General features: G+C 47.6%; 1 protein-coding gene across 1 annotated transcript in view; it reads left to right on the top strand.

Moving 5' to 3' along the window:
* galnt18b (UDP-N-acetyl-alpha-D-galactosamine:polypeptide N-acetylgalactosaminyltransferase 18b) overlaps nt 1–20,546 on the top strand; it is a 127,825-nt gene extending 107,279 nt beyond the window's left edge. Inside the window, exons 9-11 of the mRNA XM_056279079.1 lie at nt 1,894–1,989; nt 6,287–6,451; nt 20,400–20,546. Coding sequence (XP_056135054.1) covers nt 1,894–1,989; nt 6,287–6,451; nt 20,400–20,546 — 408 coding nt within the window. The remainder of the gene's footprint in view (nt 1–1,893; nt 1,990–6,286; nt 6,452–20,399) is intronic.
* Nucleotides 20,547–21,609: the final 1,063 nt, after the last annotated feature.

The raw sequence follows: 21,609 nt of genomic DNA, 5'->3' as shown, positions 1-21,609 counted from the left end.
CAGTATGGTTTCATGCCATGAAAGAGCACCACAGATGTGATGTTTGCTTTGAGAATGTTGATGGAGAAGTATAGAGAAGGCCAGAAGGAGGTACATTGTGTCTTTGTAGATTTAGAGAAAGCATACGACAGGGTGCCGAGAGAGGAGGTGTGGTATTGTATGAGGAAGTCAGGAGTTGCAGAGAAGTATGTAGGAGTGGTGCAGGATATGTATGAGGGAAGTGTGACAGTGGTGAGGTGGTTGTTGGAATGACAGATGGGTTCAAGGTGGAGGTGGGATTACATATGCATGAATGAGAGGGAGGACGGTGGTATGGTTTACAGATGACATTGTGATGTGGGGTGAGAGTAGGGTGCAGGTGGAGGAGAGCCTGGAAAGGTGGAGGTATGCGCTGGAGAGAAGAGGAATGAAAGTCAGTAGGAGCAAGACGGAATACCTATGTGTGAACAAGAGGGAGGACAGTGGAATGGCGAGGATGCAAGGAGTGGAGGTGACGAAGGCATATGAGTTTAAATACTTGGAGTCAACTGTCCAAAGTAACGGGGAGTGCAGGAGAGAGGTGAAGAAGAGAGTACAGGCAGGGTGGAGTGGGTGGAGAAGAGTGTCAGGAGTGATGTGTGACAGAAGGGTACCAGCAAGAGTTAAAGGGAAGGTTTACAAGATGGTAGTGAGACCAGCTATGTTGTATGGTTTGGAGACAGTGGCACTGATGAAAAGACAGGAGGAGGAGCTGGAGGTGGCAGAGATGAAGATGATAAGATTTTCACTGGGAGTGATGAAGAAGGACAGGATTAGGAAGGAGTATATTAGAGGGACTGCTCAGGGTGGACGGTTTGGAGACAAAGCAAGAGAGACAAGATGGAGATGGTTTGGACATGTGTGGAGGAGAGATGCTGGGTATACTGGGAGAAGGATGCTGAATATTGAGCTGCCAGGGAAGAGGAGAAGAGGAAGGCCAGAGAGGAGGTTTATGGAGGTGGTGAGGGAGGACATGCAGGTGGCTGGTGTGACAGAGGAAGATGCTGAGGACAGGAAGAGATGGAAACGGATGATCTGCTGTGGCGCCCCCTAACGGGAGCAGCCGAGAGTAGCAGTCATAGTAGTAGCAGTCGTAGTAGTAGTAGTAGTAGTAGTAGTAGTAGTAGTAGTAGTATATGAATGAACTCAGAGGCTGAAAAAGTCCCATATGTTTTCATGGGTGGTCAAGAATAGGATTTGTATTTATGAAATATTAAAAAGCATATGTTGGAGAGGGGCCCTGTGATGGCCTGGCGGTCTGTCCAGGGTGTCTCCCCACCTGCCGCCCAATGACTGCTGGGATAGGCTCCAGCATCCCCACAACCCTGAGAGCAGGATAAGGGGTTCGGATAACGGATGATCTGCTGTGGCGCCCCCTAACGGGAGCAGCCGAAAGTAGCAGTCATAGTAGTAGCAGTCGTAGTAGTAGTAGTAGTAGTAGTAGTAATAGTAGTATATGAATGAACTCAGAGGCTGAAAAAGTCCCATATGTTTTCATGGGTGGTCAAGAATAGGATTTGTATTTATGAAATCTTAAAAAGCATATGTTGGAGAGGGGCCCTGTGATGGCCTGGCGGTCTGTCCAGGGTGTCTCCCCACCTGCCGCCCAATGACTGCTGGGATAGGCTCCAGCATCCCCACAACCCTGAGAGCAGGATAAGGGGTTCGGATAACGGATGGATGTGGGACAAGTCTCACATGGTACGTTAAGCTGTACGTGAAAGTGTTTCTGTGTAAACAGCCGTGAATACATTTGGAGAAGGGATGTTTTCAAATGGTTTTCTGACCATTGGAGTCCTCTCACTTTAACTGACAGAGCAAATATCTGAGTAGCAACTCAAATCTTTATCTCTTATGTTTGTGTGTATGTCTCAGCTGAAAAATTCCCTGAAGAATGACCTTTGTCTGGACCAGGGCCCTGAAACAGACAACGTCCCCATCCTGTACCTCTGTCATGGAATGACGCCTCAGGTTAGCACACCATTCACTATTAATACTTCTTCACTTTCTCCAAGTACTTTCATTTGGGAGAAAAAATAAATTCTGTTATCTTCTCACTACTTTTTGTTATTGGGTCATCCTAAGAACCATGCAAGCTGAAACTAGGGCCCCGGGTCCCCTGTCTTTCCTCCAAATCCCAGACATTACCAACCGTATGACAAACAGCTTGTGTGTGTGACCACTGGTCTGTCGTGACGCGTTTCACCTCTGACCTAAATGGCCTGTGTTGCAGTGCTGTTTCCGTTTGAGCTGAGAGGTAATGTGTGGGTGTCCTCACAGACAAAGCCTTCATATAAAACCCGTTTGCACTTCCCAAAATATAACATATCAGATTCACGTAGGAAGGTGGCGGTGCGAGTTCGTGTTTGCGGCGGCCTCACCCAGTCCCGTCCATGCAGGGTCTTTGTCCACGTCTGCTTCTAAGTGTTTGCCTTCGTTTGTTGGCTGGGAGAGCTGGCGCTGGGTCGGCGGGGAGAGCTGGCGCTGGGTCGGCGGGGAGAGCCGGCGCTGGGTCGGCGGGGAGAGCTGGCGCTGGGTCGGCGGGGAGAGCTGGCGCTGGGTCGGCGGGGAGAGCCGGCGCTGGGTCGGCGGGGAGAGCCGGCGCTGGGTCGGCGGGGAGAGCTGGCGCTGGATCGGCGGGGAGAGCTGGCGCTGGGTCGGCGGGGAGAGCTGGCGCTGGGTCGGCGGGGAGAGCTGGCGCTGGGTCGGCGGGGAGAGCTGGCGCTGGGTCGGCGGGGAGAGCTGGCGCTGGGTCGGCGGGGAGAGCTTGGTCCGCTGCCCCGTGGGCCCAGGGACAGCGGCCTTGCCTGGACCTGCACCCCACCTGGCGTTGACTGTGGTGTTTTTTTAATAAATGTATTTCTAGTTTTTCCCCGTATCCCACCCGATGAACCCAATGGCATACGGCCGGAACGCTTGTCGAATAACTGCCCATCCTCCTCCTCCTCATCCTCGTTTCAGTCTTTCATTTTACAGTCTTATGATCGGGAAGTTGGGATTTTTGTTTTGTGCATATGTTTTCCCTCTGACTTGAGAGGTTTGCATATGGCCTTTTGGATTTTAATTGTGCAGTAGTCATTATATTGTATCTCTGTCTGCATGTGCAGACTATTATCTTATTATTCATAAGTTACTTATTTGTTTTATCACTTTGTGAATAGGCTAAAGGAAGAACATTAATGCAGTCTAAGGCCAATGGCATGGTCTCTCTCTCTCTCTCTCTCTCTCTCTCTAGCAACAGATGCTTTACTGCATTTTGCTACATGTGACGTTCAGTTTTTGTTGGTTGAGTGTGGACACACAAGTGCTTTGGGAAGTAGAAAATGGGAAGAATTAGTTGAGAGTCGCTTAATTAGCAGTGGTTTCTCTTTTCTGGTCAATTCCCATCTGGTCACAGGAAGTTGAGTCAGTTCATCTGGACCCAAATGTTTCATCACTTAGATGAGTGGTGAAACATTTGGGTCCAGATGAACTGACTCAACTTCCTGTGACCGCCCGCCTTACCCGGACTACTGAGCACACACCAAGACGAGTCGTATGTGATGTTCTTCAATAGACAATGAACGCTTCCCTCACCACAGCAGACGCTCATTCTGTCCAGGACGGCTGCCCTGAACACGAGTAACACTTCCTACGTCTGGAGTCCAGCTCACCACTGTGTGCTTCAAGCCCAGCCAGCCAGACAGCCAGCCAGCCAGCCAGCCAGACAGCCAGCCAGACAGCCAGACAGCCAGCCAGACAGCCAGACAGACAGCCAGACAGACAGACAGACAGCCAGACAGACAGCCAGACAGACAGCCAGACAGCCAGCCAGACAGCCAGACAGACAGCCAGACAGACAGACAGCCAGCCAGACAGCCAGCCAGACAGCCAGACAGCCAGCCAGACAGCCAGACAGACAGCCAGACAGACAGACAGACAGCCAGACAGACAGCCAGCCAGCCAGACAGCCAGCCAGACAGCCAGCCAGACAGACAGCCAGCCAGACAGACAGCCAGCCAGCCCAGCCAGCCAGCCAGACAGACAGCCAGCCAGACAGACAGCCAGCCAGACAGACAGCCAGACAGACAGCCAGACAGACAGCCAGCCAGCCAGCCAGCCAGCCAGCCAGCCAGCCAGCCAGACAGCCAGCCAGACAGCCAGACAGACAGAAAGAGCCGTCTTTGGTCCCATTCTATGGCTTCTAGGTTTGCACGGGGCAATAATCACGTCTAATGCCCCTTTTCCCTCACCATGGTACCGGCTCACCTCTGGTACCAGCTCACCTCACTAATGCCCCTTTTTCCTCACCACGGTACCGGCTCACCTCTGGTACCAGCTCACCTCACTAATGCCCCTTTTCCTCTACATGGTACCGGCTCACCTCTCTAATGCCCCTTTTTCCTCACCATGGTACCGGCTCACCTCACTAATGCCCCTTTTCCTCTACATGGTACCGGCTCACCTCACTAATGCCCCTTTTCCTCTACATGGTACCGGCTCACCTCTCTAATGCCCCTTTTCCACTACATGGTACCGGACCGGCTCACCTCACTAATGCCCCTTTTCCTCTACATGGTACCGGCTCACCTCACTAATGCCCCTTTTCCTCTACATGGTACCGGCTCACCTCTCTAATGCCCCTTTTCCACTACATGGTACCGGACCGGCTCACCTCACTAATGCCCCTTTTCCTCTACATGGTACCGGCTCACCTCACTAATGCCCCCTTTTCCCTCACCATGGTACCGGCTCACCTCACTAATGCCCCTTTTCCTCTACGTGGTACCAGCTCACCTCACTAATGCCCCTTTTCCTCTACGTGGTACCGGCTCACCTCACTAATGCCCCTTTTCCTCTACGTGGTACCAGCTCACCTCACTAATGCCCCTTTTCCTCTACGTGGTACCGGCTCACCTCACTAATGCCCCTTTTTCCTCACCATGGTACCGGCTCACCTCTGGTACCGGCTCACCTCACTAATGCCCCTTTTTCCTCACCTCTGGTACCAGCTCACCTCTGGTACCGGCTCACCTCACTAATGCCCCTTTTTCCACTACATGGTACCGGCTCACCTCACTAATGCCCCTTTTCCTCACCATGGTACCGGCTCACCTCACTAATGCCCCTTTTTCCACTACATGGTACCGGCTCACCTCACTAATGCCCCTTTTTCCTCACCATGGTACCGGCTCACCTCACTAATGCCCCTTTTTCCTCTACATGGTACCAGCTCACCTCTCTAATGCCCCTTTTCCTCTACATGGTACCGGCTCACCTCACTAATGCCCCTTTTCCTCTACATGGTACCGGCTCGACTCCACTCGACTCACCTCTGTGTCATTTTCCATTACCGTAACAGTACCCCCTCAGTGTAGCTGGTCGTCATAGCGACGCCTGGTTGAACTGCTGTGACGTCATCAAAGAAGAAGAATGGCGGACATCGAGGGGATACTGTACCTAATCCGCTGTATGTGGCCGCAGCAAGAAGGACAGATTTGTTCCAGAAGAGGCTGCAGGCAGCACAACAACGGGCTGCAGAGAAATGCAGGGCGGTCTGGGAAGAAGTACAGAGCTCAGACGACGACACGGCGTTTTGGGTTTTTTGACGAGACGACTTTGCTGGCACATCGATGACGCATTGATGACACATTGATGACGTATTGATGACACATTGATGACACATTGATGACACATTGATGACACATTGATGACGTATTGATGACGTATTGAGGACACATTGATGACACATTGATGACACATCGATGACGCATTGATGACACATTGATGACACATTGATGACACATTGATGACGTATTGATGACACATCGATGACACATTGATGACACATCGATGACGCATTGATGACACATTGATGACACATTGATGACGTATTGATGACGTATTGATGACACATTGATGACACATTGATGACACATTGATGACGTATTGATGACACATTGATGACGTATTGATGACACATTGATGACACATTGATGACACATTGATGACACATTGATGACACATTGATGCAGTGGCGTGTTTCTCTGACCCATCAGAGGTCTGCAGTGATTCTGGTACCGCTCCAGTGCTTTTGGAACCCCGACAAAGGTGGTGCCAGAAAAGTGGTAACAGTTACCAAGATGCCGGTACTTTGCAGTAATGGGAAGCAAAAAAGGGCGGGTGGAGTCGAGCCGGTACCGTGTAGTAGTGGAAAAGGGGCATTAATGCGGAATGTACTGGGGGGCATGTTGAAGTATTTAAAGTACTGGGTGATCTGTCGTTACAGAACGTGTACTACACCAGTACTCAGCAGCTACATGTCGGGGTCCTCAGTCCCACCATCGATGATGACGACAACAAGTGCCTGGTGGACGTCAACAGCCGACCACGTCTCATGGAATGCAGCTACGCCTCCGCCAAACGCATGAAACTCCACTGGCTCTTCACTCAGGTACAGCAAAGACAATATGGCTTCAGTGTGTCACCTGCTACCATTCACAAAGCTGTCTAAGATCTCAGCTGAGGGGCGGCCGGGTAGTGTGGTGGTCTAGTCCGTTGCCTGCCAACACAGGGATCAGCTGGGGGTAACGCGGGGCTTGTTCGGGGGGGGAATAGAGTGATACCCCCCCCCCACGCACTACCTCCTGGAAGTGGAGGTACTGCAGCAGGAGTCGGGGTACAAATCAGGGCGGGTGTCACGTTGGTTGGACAAGCTCAGTACGGCACGACGTGGTGGCGACCCGCTTGAAGGTGGGTTTCACACTTCGCTGAGTCCCCCACATTCCTGCTGCCCGTTCAGACGTGAAGACCATGAACATGTGTTAGTGAAGACTTCACAGAGCCCATGATGCTGGCCCCCCTACTGCTGTCAAGACAGAGGCTATGTCCATTTAACCTCTTTAGGCCAATCTCATTCTTTTAGGCTAGTATTTACAGAACCTCATGTGGGCTTTATTATTTTAAGACATAGTGCTTACAGTTCTAGCCAACACGACAGTACAGCCCCGTCACCTTGTTAAATGGACCGGTATCCGGTGTTGAACAAATTCTCCAGGCGTACATACTCTACCCTGTACATACTCTACCCTGTACATACTCTACCCTGTACATATTCTACTCTGTACATACTCTACCCTGTACATATTCTACCCTGTACATACTCTACCCTGTACATACCCCACCCTGTACATATTATACCCTGTACATATTCTACCCTGTACATACTCTACCCTGTACATACTCTACCCTGTACATATTCTACCCTGTACATATTCTGCCCTGTACATATTCTGCCCTGTACATACTCTACAATGTACATACTCTACCCTGTACATATTCTACCCTGTACATACTCTACCCTGTACATACTCTACCCTGTACATATTATACCCTGTACATACTCTACCCTGTACATATTCTACCCTGTACATACTCTACCCTGTACATACCCCACCCTGTACATATTATACCCTGTACATATTCTACCCTGTACATACTCTACCCTGTACATACTCTACCCTGTACATATTCTACCCTGCACATACTCTACCCTGTACATACTCTACCCTGTACATACTCTACCCTGTACATACTCTACCCTGTACATATTCTACCCTGTACATACTCTACCCTGTACATACTCTACCCTGTACATACTCTACCCTGTACATATTCTACCCTGTACATATTCTACCCTGTACATACTCTACCCTGTACATACTCTGCCCTGTACATACTCTACCCTGTACATATTCTGCCCTGTACATATTCTACCCTGTACATACTCTACCCTGTACATATTCTACCCTGTACATACTCTACCCTGTACATACCCCACCCTGTACATATTATACCCTGTACATATTCTACCCTGTACATACTCTACCCTGTACATACTCTACCCTGTACATATTCTACCCTGCACATACTCTACCCTGTACATACTCTACCCTGTACATACTCTACCCTGTACATACTCTACCCTGTACATATTCTACCCTGTACATACTCTACCCTGTACATACTCTACCCTGTACATACTCTACCCTGTACATATTCTACCCTGTACATATTCTGCCCTGTACATATTCTGCCCTGTACATACTCTACAATGTACATACTCTACCCTGTACATATTCTACCCTGTACATACTCTACCCTGTACATACTCTACCCTGTACATATTCTGCCCTGTACATATTCTACCCTGTACATATTCTACCCTGTACATACTCTACCCTGTACATATTCTACCCTGTACATATTCTACCCTGTACATATTCTGCCCTGTACATACTCTACAATGTACATACTCTACCCTGTACATATTCTACCCTGTACATATTCTGCCCTGTACATACTCTACCCTGTACATACTCTACCCTGTACATACTCTACCCTGTACATATTCTGCCCTGTACATACTCTACCCTGTACATATTCTGCCCTGTACATATTCTACCCTGTACATACTCTACCCTGTACATATTCTGCCCTGTACATACTCTACCCTGTACATACTCTACCCTGTACATATTCTGCCCTGTACATACTCTACCCTGTACATACTCTACCCTGTACATATTCTACCCTGTACATACTCTACCCTGTACATATTCTACCCTGTACATACTCTACCCTGTACATATTCTACCCTGTACATACTCTACCCTGTACATACTCTACCCTCTACATATTCTACCCTGTACATATTCTACCCTGTACATATTCTACCCTGTACATACTCTACCCTGTACATACTCTACCCTGTACATATTCTACCCTGTACATACTCTACCCTGTACATATTCTACCCTGTACATATTCTACCCTGTACATACTCTACCCTGTACATACTCTACCCTGTACATATTCTACCCTGTACATACTCTACCCTGTACATACTCTACCCTGTACATATTCTACCCTGTACATACTCTACCCTGTACATATTCTACCCTGTACATATTCTACCCTGTACATACTCTACCCTGTACATATTCTACCCTGTACATACTCTACCCTGTACATATTCTGCACTGTACATATTCTACCCTGTACATATTCTACCCTGTACATATTCTGCCCTGTACATACTCTACCCTGTACATACTCTACCCTGTACATATTCTGCCCTGTACATATTCTGCCCTGTACATACTCTACCCTGTACATACTCTACCCTGTACATACTCTGCCCTGTACATACTCTACCCTGTACATATTCTGCCCTGTACATATTCTACCCTGTACATACTCTACTCTGTACATACTCTACCCTGTACATACTCTACCCTGTACATACTCTACCCTGTACATACTCTACCCTGTACATACTCTACCCTGTACATATTCTACCCTGTACATACTCTACCCTGTACATACTCTACCCTGTACATACTCTACCCTGTACATATTCTGCCCTGTACATATTCTGCCCTGTACATATTCTACCCTGTACATATTCTACCCTGTACATATTCTACCCTGTACATATTCTGCCCTGTACATATTATACCCTGTACATACTCTACCCTGTACATATTATACCCTGTACATATTCTGCCCTGTACATATTCTACCCTGTACATATTCTACCCTGTACATATTCTACCCTGTACATACTCTACCCTGTACATACTCTACCCTGTACATACTCTACCCTGTACATATTCTACCCTGTACATACTCTACCCTGTACATATTCTACCCTGTACATACTCTACCCTGTACATACTCTACCCTGTACATACTCTACCCTGTAGTTTTACTCAACAGAAAGTTTAACCTTAAAGTGTGAGAAGGTTTGTCTTGATGCATGCTCAGTAATCCAGGTCAGAAAACTAAAGGAGGTTGAATCAGTTCATCTGGACACAACAGAAACGCTTCATCATCATCTAAGTGACCTCTTCAGTCTCACCTGACTGCAGGTGTCCCCACCCTTATAAACAATACAGTGACTGCAGGTGCCCCCACCCTTATAAACAGTACAGTGGCTGCAGGTGTCCCCACCCTTATAAACAATACAGTGACTGCAGGTGTCCCCACCCTTATAAACAATACAGTGACTGCAGGTGTCCCACCCTTATAAACAATACAGTGACTACAGGTGTCCCCACCCTTATAAACAATACAGAGACTGCAGGTGTCCCCACCCTTGTAAACAATACAGTGACTACAGGTGTCCCCACCCTTATAAACAATACAGTGACTACAGGTGTCCCCACCCTTATAAACAATACAGTGACTGCAGGTGTCCCCACCCTTATAAACAATACAGTGACTGCAGGTGTCCCACCCTTATAAACAATACAGTGGCTGCAGGTGTCCCCACCCTTATAAACAATACAGTGACTACAGGTGTCCCCACCCTTATAAACAATACAGTGGCTGCAGGTGTCCCCACCCTTATAAACAATACAGTGACTGCAGGTGTCCCCATCCTTATAAACAATACAGTGACTGCAGGTGTCCCCACCCTTATAAACAATACAGTGACTGCAGGTGTCCCACCCTTATAAACAATACAGTGGCTGCAGGTGTCCCCACCCTTATAAACAATACAGTGACTACAGGTGTCCCCACCCTTATAAACAATACAGTGGCTGCAGGTGTCCCCACCCTTATAAACAATACAGTGACTACAGGTGTCCCCACCCTTATAAACAATACAGTGACTGCAGGTGTCCCCACCCTTATAAACAATACAGTGGCTGCAGGTGTCCCCACCCTTGTAAACAATACAGTGGCTGCAGGTGTCCCCACCCTTATAAACAATACAGTGACTGCAGGTGTCCCCACCCTTATAAACAATACAGTGACTACAGGTGTCCCCACCCTTATAAACAATACAGTGACTGCAGGTAGCCCCACCCTTATGAACAATACAGTGACTGCAGGTAACCCCACCCTTATAAACAACAGTGGCATAACGACCCAAACCAATGACCAGTTTCATATGCAAATTGCCGTAACCATTAACTAGAGTTACAGTGGTCATGTATACTGTTCACAGAGGACTGGGGAATAGTTGCAAACACAGCATTGTAAGATGATGACAGATGTACTCTTAGCCCCCCCAGTTGAGAGATGTCGTTCCCTCGTCACATAGATGGCCTCTTTGCGTCCCTGTTAAAACCAGCGTTGCTCCCTATCAAGGATGGTCACATCCTCATCCCTGAAAGAGTGGCAACTGGCCTGTAGATGGTGTAGACTGTGGAGTCCTGGCCTGTAGATGGTGTAGACTGTGGAGTCCTGGTCTGTAGATGGTGTAGACTGTGGAGTGCTGGTTTGTAGATGGTGTAGACTGTGGAGTCCTGGCCTGTAGATGGTGTAGACTGTGGAGTGCTGGTTTGTAGATGGTGTAGACTGTGGAGTGCTGGCCTGTAGATGGTGTAGACTGTGGAGTGCTGGTTTGTAGATGGTGTAGACTGTGGAGTGCTGGTTTGTAGATGGTGTAGACTGTGGAGTGCTGGTTTGTAGCTGGTGTAGACTGTGGAGTGCTACCGCCATGCCGTGGTCGCATGTGAAATGCTTGGTCCCTGGATGCTCGAGCGCCGGCACCAGCCTCTCCTCCCTTCCACGTGGTCCCGAAATGCCGAGACAGTGGCGGGAAGCCGGCGGGCTACGAGAAGCGGGTCTCTCCAAAACGCAGAAGTGTGCAGTCAGTCTCCACCTCACACGGGACTCGTGTGAGGACATGACCCCCTTCGACATGGGTTTTGCTGCTGAAGCCAGCTAGCCTAGCGTTACCAACCATTGTCAGATGTACCGTAAATGGGGCGAGTGTAACTTTGTAGACTACTGTATTGCGTCATCTTCCAAATATAACCTTATAACGGTAGCATAGCAAGTATACATAAACATAATGCAGTGCTAAAACCGTGGAAATGTTCGTTATACAGTTATTACAAGTTCATTACAGGTGTATCTGTACAGTAGCTACCACTAGCTATGCCTTGCAAATAAGCTAGTTAGCCTAGTTAGCTAGCTAGCTAGCTTGGTGAGTCAAATGCTCGCGCCACTGAATTTCTAATTTTTTGTACGGCAAGTGACTAGCGGTACCGAGCCCCACCCACACCACCACCGAGCCCCACCCACACAAACACTGAGCCCCTCCCACACCACCACTCAGGAAGACAGTAGCCAATAGCTTTGAATTCACCAAGCCACACCTATTTTCGGTTATGATTCAGACTCCCAATGTTAAAACATGTGTCCAGAAAGGGCATGTCAGTCTCTCTTTAACAGCTACACTATATTGCGCTGTTTGTGCCGGGGACCTGATCCTTGGGGTGGACCAACTTCTGGCACAGCGTGTGTGTGTTTTTTTCCTTCTTTTTATAGTATTTGTTCCCCTTTTTCTACCCAATTGTACTTGGCCAATTACTCCACTCTTCCAAGGCTTCCCAGTTGCTGCAGACTACCACATGCCTCCTCCAATACATGTGGAGTCACCAGCTGCTTCTTTTCACTTGACAATGAGGACTTTTGCCAGGGGGACGTAGCGCGTGGGAGGATCATGCTATTCCCCCCAGTTCCCCCAGTTCCCCCTGAACAGGTGCCCCGACCAACTAGAGGAGGCACTAGTGCAGCGACCAGGACACATACCCACATCCGGCTTCCCACCTACAGACACGGCCAATCCTGTCTGTAGGGACGTCCGACCAAGCTGGAGGTAACACGGAGATTCGAACCGGCGATCCCCGTGTTGGTAGGCAGTGGAGTAGACCACTACGCCACCTGGATGCCCTGGCGCAGCGTGTTTTGGGGTTTGAAAGCAACTGAGAGACGGCGTTTGGAAAATACAGGTCTCAGCTTGTCCAGCACTCCCAGCACATATGGAATCATCACTGGTTTACACTCAGACAGCTGTCGTCCTTCTCCTGTCTTCGATCGGCTGCTGCACTGTTTGGGCGTCTGTCTTGCTGGCTTTGACAAATGCCCAGTTAGGATAACCACACTTAACCAGGGCCTGTTTGATGTGGGAAGGTTTGCATGCATGGTTCCACATTAACATTGTGTAATTCAAGAAGTCAAGGTGGTGTACAACACGACACTGGAGTAAGTAAGTCTTTACCTGTTGTTTCCATTTCGGCCTCACTTGAGACAGACGGCTTGCTCAGGCGAACGTAGAACCGAGGCCTTTTCATCAGAAAAGGGCGCAGTACAAGCCGACGTGGGGTCAGTCCATTCTCAACTCCCATCTTAATGGCGTTTGGCAGTAAAAACAACTTGCTGTCTTTTAGTCTCTTCATTTGGAGCTCTGTTTCTGGTGCACGCTGAAGAGGGAGGCAGAGCCTGACATTTGAACATGCATCTGAAGACATTAGTCATGTGTGATGCGGTGTTGTCGCTCCAGCATGGAAACCAGTTTTATTGGCAAACACACACGCTTCACCCGCGGGCGGCTGACGGTGGAGGGCTCGGCTGGCGTCTGTGTTCTGTAGGTTTGTGTGGGAGGTTACTTTTCCTGATTCATTTATGTGTTATTGTGTGTATTTACACACCATTAGGCTGGAAGGACTCAGAGGATTTGCAATTTGTAATCATTTCATTTCCTGTGTTCACGCAGCACCGCGTCTTACTCATTTCAGCTTTTCCTTGTGAGCACAGCTTTGGAAGAATATAGTTCAGTTATACGAAGCATCCCACCGGCCCTGAGACGATGAGTGGTTTGGATAATGGATGGAATGGATATATGAAGGCCACATTATAATACTACTAACACGATTAACACTGCTGCTGTTATGACGATGACTACTGCTGCTAGTAACTCAGCCATTCCTACAAACCACAACATGAAGTTTTTCATGTGAAAATGGACTAAAGTGAAACCATAAACATTTCTCTAGTATTTCCTTTGAGGTGGTATGTCACATGACTCTTAGTAGAGTCATGCGACATAAAACCATCTTACAATGCTGTGATTGCAACCATTCCCCAATCCTCTGAATAGGACACATGGCCACTGTAACTCTAGTTAATGCTCACACCCATATTTGCATATGAAACTGATTGTTGGTTTGGGTCGTTATGCCACTGTATTGTCTATAAGGGTGGGGTACCTGCACTCACTGTATTGTTTATAAGGGTGGGGACACCTGCAGTCACTGTATTGTTTATAAGGGTGGGGACACCTGCAGTCACTGTATTGTTTATAAGGGTGGGGACACCTGCAGGCACTGTATTGTTTATAAGGGTGGGGACACCTGCAGGCACTGTATTGTTTATAAGGGTGGGGACACCTGCGGTCACTGTATTGTTTATAAGGGTGGGGGTACCTGCAGTCACTGTATTGTTTATAAGGGTGGGGACACCTGCGGTCACTGTATTGTTTATAAGGGTGGGGACACCTGCGGTCACTGTATTGTTTATAAGGGTGGGGACACCTGCGGTCACTGTATTGTTTATAAGGGTGGGGACACCTGCAGTCACTGTATTGTTTATAAGGGTGGGGACACCTGCGGTCACTGTATTGTTTATAAGGGTGGGGACACCTGCAGTCACTGTATTGTTTATAAGGGTGGGGACACCTGCGGTCACTGTATTGTTTATAAGGGTGGGGACACCTGCGGTCACTGTATTGTTTATAAGGGTGGGGACACCTGCAGCCACTGTATTGTTTATAAGGGTGAGGACACCTGCAGTCACTGTATTGTTTACAAGGGTGGGGACACCTGCGGTCACTGTATTGTTTATAAGGGTGGGGACACCTGCAGTCACTGTATTGTTTATAAGGGTGGGGGTACCTGCACTCACTGTATTGTTTATAAGGGTGGGGGTACCTGCACTCACTGTATTGTTTATAAGGGTGGGGGTACCTGCAGTCACTGTATTGTTTATAAGGGTGGGGACACCTGCAGTCACTGTATTGTTTATAAGGGTGGGGACACCTGCATTCACTGTATTGTTTATAAGGGTGGGGACACCTGCAGTCACTGTATTGTTTATAAGGGTGGGGTACCTGCACTCACTGTATTGTTTATAAGGGTGGGGGTACCTGCAGTCACTGTATTGTTTATAAGGGTGGGGACACCTGCAGTCACTGTATTGTTTATAAGGGTGGGGACACCTGCAGTCACTGTATTGTTTATAAGGGTGGGACACCTGCAGTCAGTTGAGACTGAAGAGGACACTTAGATGATGATGAAACGTATCTGTCAATAAACGTTGTGTCCAGATGAACTGATTCAACCTTGTTTGAGTTTCTTATCTGGATTATTGAGCATGCATCAAGACACCTGGGAAGAAAATGGATAAATTGGAGAGGAGTCCTGCTCGGGCTTTTAAAGATGGTCCAAACACATTTTCTCTTTTCTATTCTGTAGATTTTATTCTGAAGCGACGGCTGTCATTTGCTCATAGAGACTTCTCATCATAAAGTTCTCAAGAGAACAACGTTGTTCTAGATGGGTCCATGTTGTATACAACTGGCCTTCACTTACAAACATAGCCTCTTTTATGTGAAAACGCTCATGGCACCATTAGAAAAGCTGGTATGGACAGAGCGACTTGATGAACTGTCTTCATGACACCCGTGATCTGGGGATGATGATGACAGTTGTGTAACAAGGAGAGCAAAAGAGAATCTGTTGACTGGCCCAAGTAGCAAAAACACACCATCATCATCATCATCATCATCATCATCATCAGCGGTCACTTGAAGCAAGTACACAGTAAAAAACTGAATGTTAATTTAACTCCGAGAGTGTACAAATGGATCCTTTTGAGTCCATTTGTACACTCTCAGAGTTAAATTAACACTCAGGAAGTTAAATGAATACTCAGGATTTTACTGTGTATGATGCTTCTCCATTGGGTTGTCTACTTGTGGGTCTTCAGATGGCTGTAGAGGCCGATCCATGAGCCACATGCTTTGGTGCAGTGTGGACAGGGAAAGTGATGGTGGTGGTGGTGGTGGTGGTTGAGCCTTTTTCTCTCTCTCCTTGAGGTGCTGTCGCTTTTTCTCTGCAGCACAGTGAAGTTCCATTTCATGCTGTGCAGCTCCTCCCTGCATGGATTTCTTCCAGGAGCGCCTGGCCAGTGCAATGTGTTCCCTGTTGCTCGATGTGATGTTGAATTTCTTCAGACTGGTCTTGATATTGTCCGTGAAACGTTTCTTTCCCGCCGGGAGCTCACTGATCTTCCTTCAGCTGGGAGTACAGCATCTGTTTGGGGAGATGTTTGTTGGATATGCAGATGACATGGCTTGTCTATCAAAGTTGGTGCTGCATTATTGTGGTGGCAATGCTACTCATTTCGGCTTCTTCCAGAATGTTGATGTTGGTGCTTCTGTCCTTCCAACTGAACCTCAGGATCTTTCGTAGAGAATTTTGATGTAGTATTACTATAACAGACAAAATGTGTTCTTCCAGATAAGTAGGACTTAAGCCAAGGGAGACCTAAGCCAGAGACACCAAAATTATAATTCAATCTGTCTAAAAGTATACAGTGATCAATGGTGTCAAAGGCTGCACAATGGTGTCAGAGGCTGCACTGAGGTCCAATAGTAGAAGCACAGAAGTGGAATCAGAGTCCATAGCTATTAAAAGATTGTTCACCTCTCTGGCCAGAGCAGTTTCAGTGGAGTGAAGGGCTCTGACTCAAGAGCTGCTGTTGCTGAGCACTGAATGACATGCCATCATGTGGAACCCTCAGTATTTTAATGCATTTGTCAGGGCAGCCATATCTTGATAGTATGCTCCACAAAGCCTGGCGGTCTACTGAGTCAAAGGCCTTTGTCAGGTCTATGAAAGCCATATACAAAGGCTGCCTTTCTCATGGCATTTTTCCTGGAGTTGGCGTACTGTAAATATCATGTCTTCTGTACCTCTGGATGGGATGGAAGCCACACTGAGATTCTGGGAATATTTCCTCAGCCAGTGGTAGCAATCGGTTTGCGATGACACAAGCAAGGACTTTGCCTGTTGTTGACAGGGGTGAGATGCCCCTGTAGTTTCCACATTCTGCCTTGTCCCCTTTCTTGAATATGGCCACTATTAGAACATCCCTGAGCTCTGAGGGAAGTTCTTTTTCCCAGACCTTGAGGAGGAGGGCGTGGATGTGGTACAGCAGATCTGGTCCACCTTCGTTTAAGATCTCAGCTGGGATCCCATCTGGACCAGTGGCCTTGTTGTTCTTAAAGCTCCTGATTGCATGGTGAGCCTCTGTCATGGTGCAAGGTTCCGCAGTATCTTCTCTGTTTGGACTCTGGGGAATGTGGCTGGCAATGCCTGGTTCAGCTGTGCTGTTGCGGTTGAGAAGTTCCTGGAAGTGCTCCTTCCATCGGGCGTTAATGGACTCATTGTCCTTCAGTAGCTCCTGCCCATCCTTTGAGCGCAGGGGGTTTAAGCCACAGTTGCTTGGACCGTAGATGGCATTAGTAGTGCTGAAGAAAGCCTCTGGTGTCACCCCAGTCTATCAGTCGCTGGATTTCCAGAGCCTTTTCTGTCCACCAAGAATTCTGAAGTGCCCTCACCTGTCTTTGGATGTCTGCCTTGGCTTTGGAGTGAGCCACTCTTTTAGCCTTGCAGGTTACATCATTTTGCCAGGCATGAAAAGCTTCCCTTTTCTTGGAGATGAGCTATTCTAGCTCTTGTGTCATTCTCATCAAACCAGTCCTGGTGTTTTCTGGACTTGTACCCAAGGGTGATTTTACAGGTGTCGAGGATGGTGGATTTGAGTAGGCTCCAGTGATTCTCAATGTCATTGGGATATTCCTGTAGGAGGGTTTCCCTAAGAGAGGCCTGAAGTCGCTGCTGGGTGACAGTTTCATTCAGGCTTTCAAAGTTCCGTCTTGGCAGGATCAGCTTCTTTTGAACCCTCCTCTTCCTATTGAGTTTGATGGACATCGTGGAGCAGAAGAGGTGATGATTTGTCCAGCAGTCATCTGCATCAATCATGTCCCTCATGATGTTCACATCACAGTGGTCCCTGGTTTGTACAATGACATAGTCAAGGAGATGCCAATCTTCAAGCGGGGGCGTCTGCAAGATGCCTCAAATTTGTTTTTGTGTTAGTGATGGTGAGGTTGTACTAAGTGCATTTGCGAAGAAGCAGAACTCCATTAAGGTTGATGTTCCCGATGTCTTCCTTTCCTATAGTGCCCTTCCAGAGGTGTTGATCCCGGCCGACCCTGGTGTTGAAGTCCTCCTTGGGGATTTTTGACAGTGTCTCGTCTAAACAGTTGTAGAAGGGCTCTTGTACTTCGTCTTCAGAGTCTAAAATAGGGGTATAGGCCCTCACAACTGTTGCCATCTGGTTGTTGGCAAGCACCAGATAGATGGTCATGAGATGCTCACTGATCCCCACAGGAAGTTTAGACAGGTGGCTGATGATCTGGTTCCTGGTGGCAAATCCAACGTCATGGACCCTGGGCTCATCAGCAACTTTTCCTTTCCTGAAGAAACTGCAGCCACCCTTCTCCTTCTTCAGTTTTCCTTCATCTGCCCATCGAGTTTCAGAAAGGGCAGCTATGTCAATCTGGTATCTCTTCAGTTCTCTAGTGATGATCGTGGTTCTCCTCTCCGGTCTGTCACTGGTTGCATTACCCATCAGTGTGCACACATTCCAGATCCAAAGTTCATGTTTCTGACTGCATGTGGTGGTCCCTCTGGATGCGGTAATCTAATCAGGAGGTTTGAGGCAGGCTATTATTAAGGCACCTGTTCTAGCCCCTTCCCCAGGTGGGGTGAGCAGAGCGGATCATAAAGAGGGCTGCTCAGTTGTGGGTGCAGCTACCAGAGGGCTCTTTCTAACTCGTTCCAAAAGCCTAGCGACTGAATCTAGCATCCACCTCCCGATGTGCCGGCTCATGACTAGGGGTTCCAGATCTCACAATCCTGCCCCTGTTGTCAATTGCTGGTCACCATAGGACTTAATCCGGGGTGTTAGGGTGGATCCCCTTTATAGAGGACGCTTGTGCGTGACTTTGTTTAGCGTGGGGAGACTGGTGCACAGAAAGCCACCACACAGTCCCACACACACACACACACACACAGAAAATCTCTCACCCTGCATCTTCTCAGTCTTCAAATGTTCATAATTACCATGGCGTCAACTCGGAGAATCCAGTTTTCACGTGACGTCACATTCATATTGGAACGCCCACCTGGTGGGCAAAACACTTCCCAAATGGCAGCATTATTGACCCATCCAGAACGAAAATACATATAACTGTCTGTACTTCTGTAAGCGTTCATCCTGGTGGCAGTGTAAGGAGAGGGGTTCTCCACAGGATAAATGTAAACATCGCCAGATTGGAGCTCTGGCAGGGACTTCACTGTTTTTAGAGACTGAAATACTGCGGCGGGTGCTGTATATGGATCGCAAGTGCCCAAAACTTGTAGTTTGTTAATATATCTTTGTTCTTCTTCTTTCGTAAGGTGATCCAGATAGTTGTTGCTGGGAACAGCTGGAAAATTGACAGGTCTGTGCTGCAGCTGTACAGAGCTTCCACTGTTGGCCGCCATGCTGGAACTTTGTTTGGCCCGCCACTGTCATGTGACTGAAAACTATGGATTGAAGTGTTATCAGACAATACAATGTCTGGTCTTCTAGTTGCTGTAATGGTTCATCTAACATCAATAACAGCCAGTTGACAAGCTAGATGAAACGTTGAATGAATAAAGGTCTTCTCTGGCCGGCCTGATGTCCTCCTGCAGCTGGAAGGTGAGCTCTGCAGTCATTAATTATGGTGTTATCAATTATACACGTCTGAGTCTCCGTCAATACTCCTTTCACGAATCCGTCCAACACGTCTCATATGAAGCACCTGTACAGCTTCAAGATCCACAGCCTGGGGTCTGACACAAGTCTGTACAGTTCTTTACAAATCTTTACAGGTCTTTAAGTGAGAAAAGATGAAAGTATATTTACAGACAAGGACGTTTACTTTCACTTTTGTCCGGGAAGCTGTAGGTAAAGAGGATTTCTGGCTGCTCTGGAGGAGGGTCGGCCTCAGAGTTGATGGAGCTCCACATCAATCAGCTCGTTGTGACCTCCACTTATGAGTTCAGTTTTGGAGTTTGTCTCTCGTGTGTGTGTGCGTGCGTGCGTGTGTGTGTGTGTGTGTGTGTGTGTTACATCAACCTGTTCAGGTGTAGAATCTCAGAGTGTGTGTCTCCCTACTGAGAGAGTGTGAGCGCTGTGGTTAATAGATAGTGTTTGGTTTGTTTGTGTGGCTGATTATATTTTACCTTTGCCCGGGGAGCACGTCGATGCCATCTTCTGATTGGACCAATGAGGACGTCAGTGTAGACCAGCTGAAGGCCGAGGAGTGAGTTGTGAAGGTTTAAACCAGCAGTTTCCACGTCCTGGAAACTGCTGGTCACTGATGACACGTGTCTGTGGTGTGGACTCCACCGTGATGTTTCTCTGCCTGGCTTTATTTGTTCCAGGGAGGATCCATTCAGAACAGGAAGTCAAAGCGATGCCTGGAGCTCGTGGCGAGCAAGGATGATGAGTTTGGATTCCACCTCACTCTGCAGAAGTGCAGCGGACAGAAGTGGTCCATCACCAACATCCTGCTCAGCAGCGCCTTATGACGGATCAGCCAACACAGTGTGTGTGTGTGTGTGTGTGTGTGTTGGTGTTGGTGGAGAGGGGAAGGTGTGTGTCTTATGATGTCCTCTGGAAAGCTGCTGATATCACAAAGTAAATGTCAAGCTTTTTATTCGGCCTACAGCGGCAGCCCTCAGCTGGTATTTTGCATTACCATATTTGACAATGTTGTGTGTGTATGTATATATATATACATAAGTATATTTTGTGAGGGATATAGTCTTTGTTGAATGAAGAGTTGTAGTGGGTCCTCTATGTTTCGTACTTTATTCATTATTGCTACTGTGTAGCATGTGTTAGGAGCTGTACGTACTTTATTCTAGTGTCTCAGGTTTGTAGCTAACTTTATTAGGCCATGAAGCTGTACGTTTAGGGGGGGAAGCCCAGATGTTTCACCATTTTCTAAATGTAAATATCCCAGATATTTATAAGATAATAAAACAACCGGTGTAAATTGCTTATTGGTAGTGTTTTTTTATCCGTCTCCAGTTCTCCTGTGTTCGCTGAAAATTTGTCTTTAATTGAATAATGCACATTCATACATACACACACACACACACACACATATGTACAAGTGCACACCGACACACACACGTATACACACACGTTTGAAAGGATAAGTTGAGGTGACATCGTAGTCATAATTACATTGACGAAAGCAAGAGCAGAAGGTGGAATCGGGTCATTTGTGTTGCTGGCCGTCTACTTTTCTCTCTTTACATTACACCTCTTGGCCAAATTATACGCAGTTATGGAATAAACTTCCATTGCTATGCTGATGATACTCTGCTGTATGTGTCTGTAAGGGCTGATGATCATACTCAAATCACTAATTTAGAGGCCTGCTTGGCTACCATGAAAAACTGGATGTCACTTAACTTTCTGCTTTTAAATCCAGATAAAACCGAGATGCTGGTCATTGGCCCTGCTAGACACAGACACCAATTTGATCAAGTAACGATAACAATCGACAACTCTGTGGTTTCACAAAGTGTGGAAGCCAAAAATCTTGGTGTTACGTTTGATCCCAGCTTTTCCTTTGATAAG

The sequence above is a fragment of the Lampris incognitus genome, chromosome 4 (genome assembly GCF_029633865.1).
Source record: "Lampris incognitus isolate fLamInc1 chromosome 4, fLamInc1.hap2, whole genome shotgun sequence".
NCBI classification, from domain to species: domain Eukaryota; kingdom Metazoa; phylum Chordata; class Actinopteri; order Lampriformes; family Lampridae; genus Lampris; species Lampris incognitus.
Note: the sequence above shows the minus strand (reverse complement) of the source record. Positions and strands in the feature narration are given on the sequence as shown.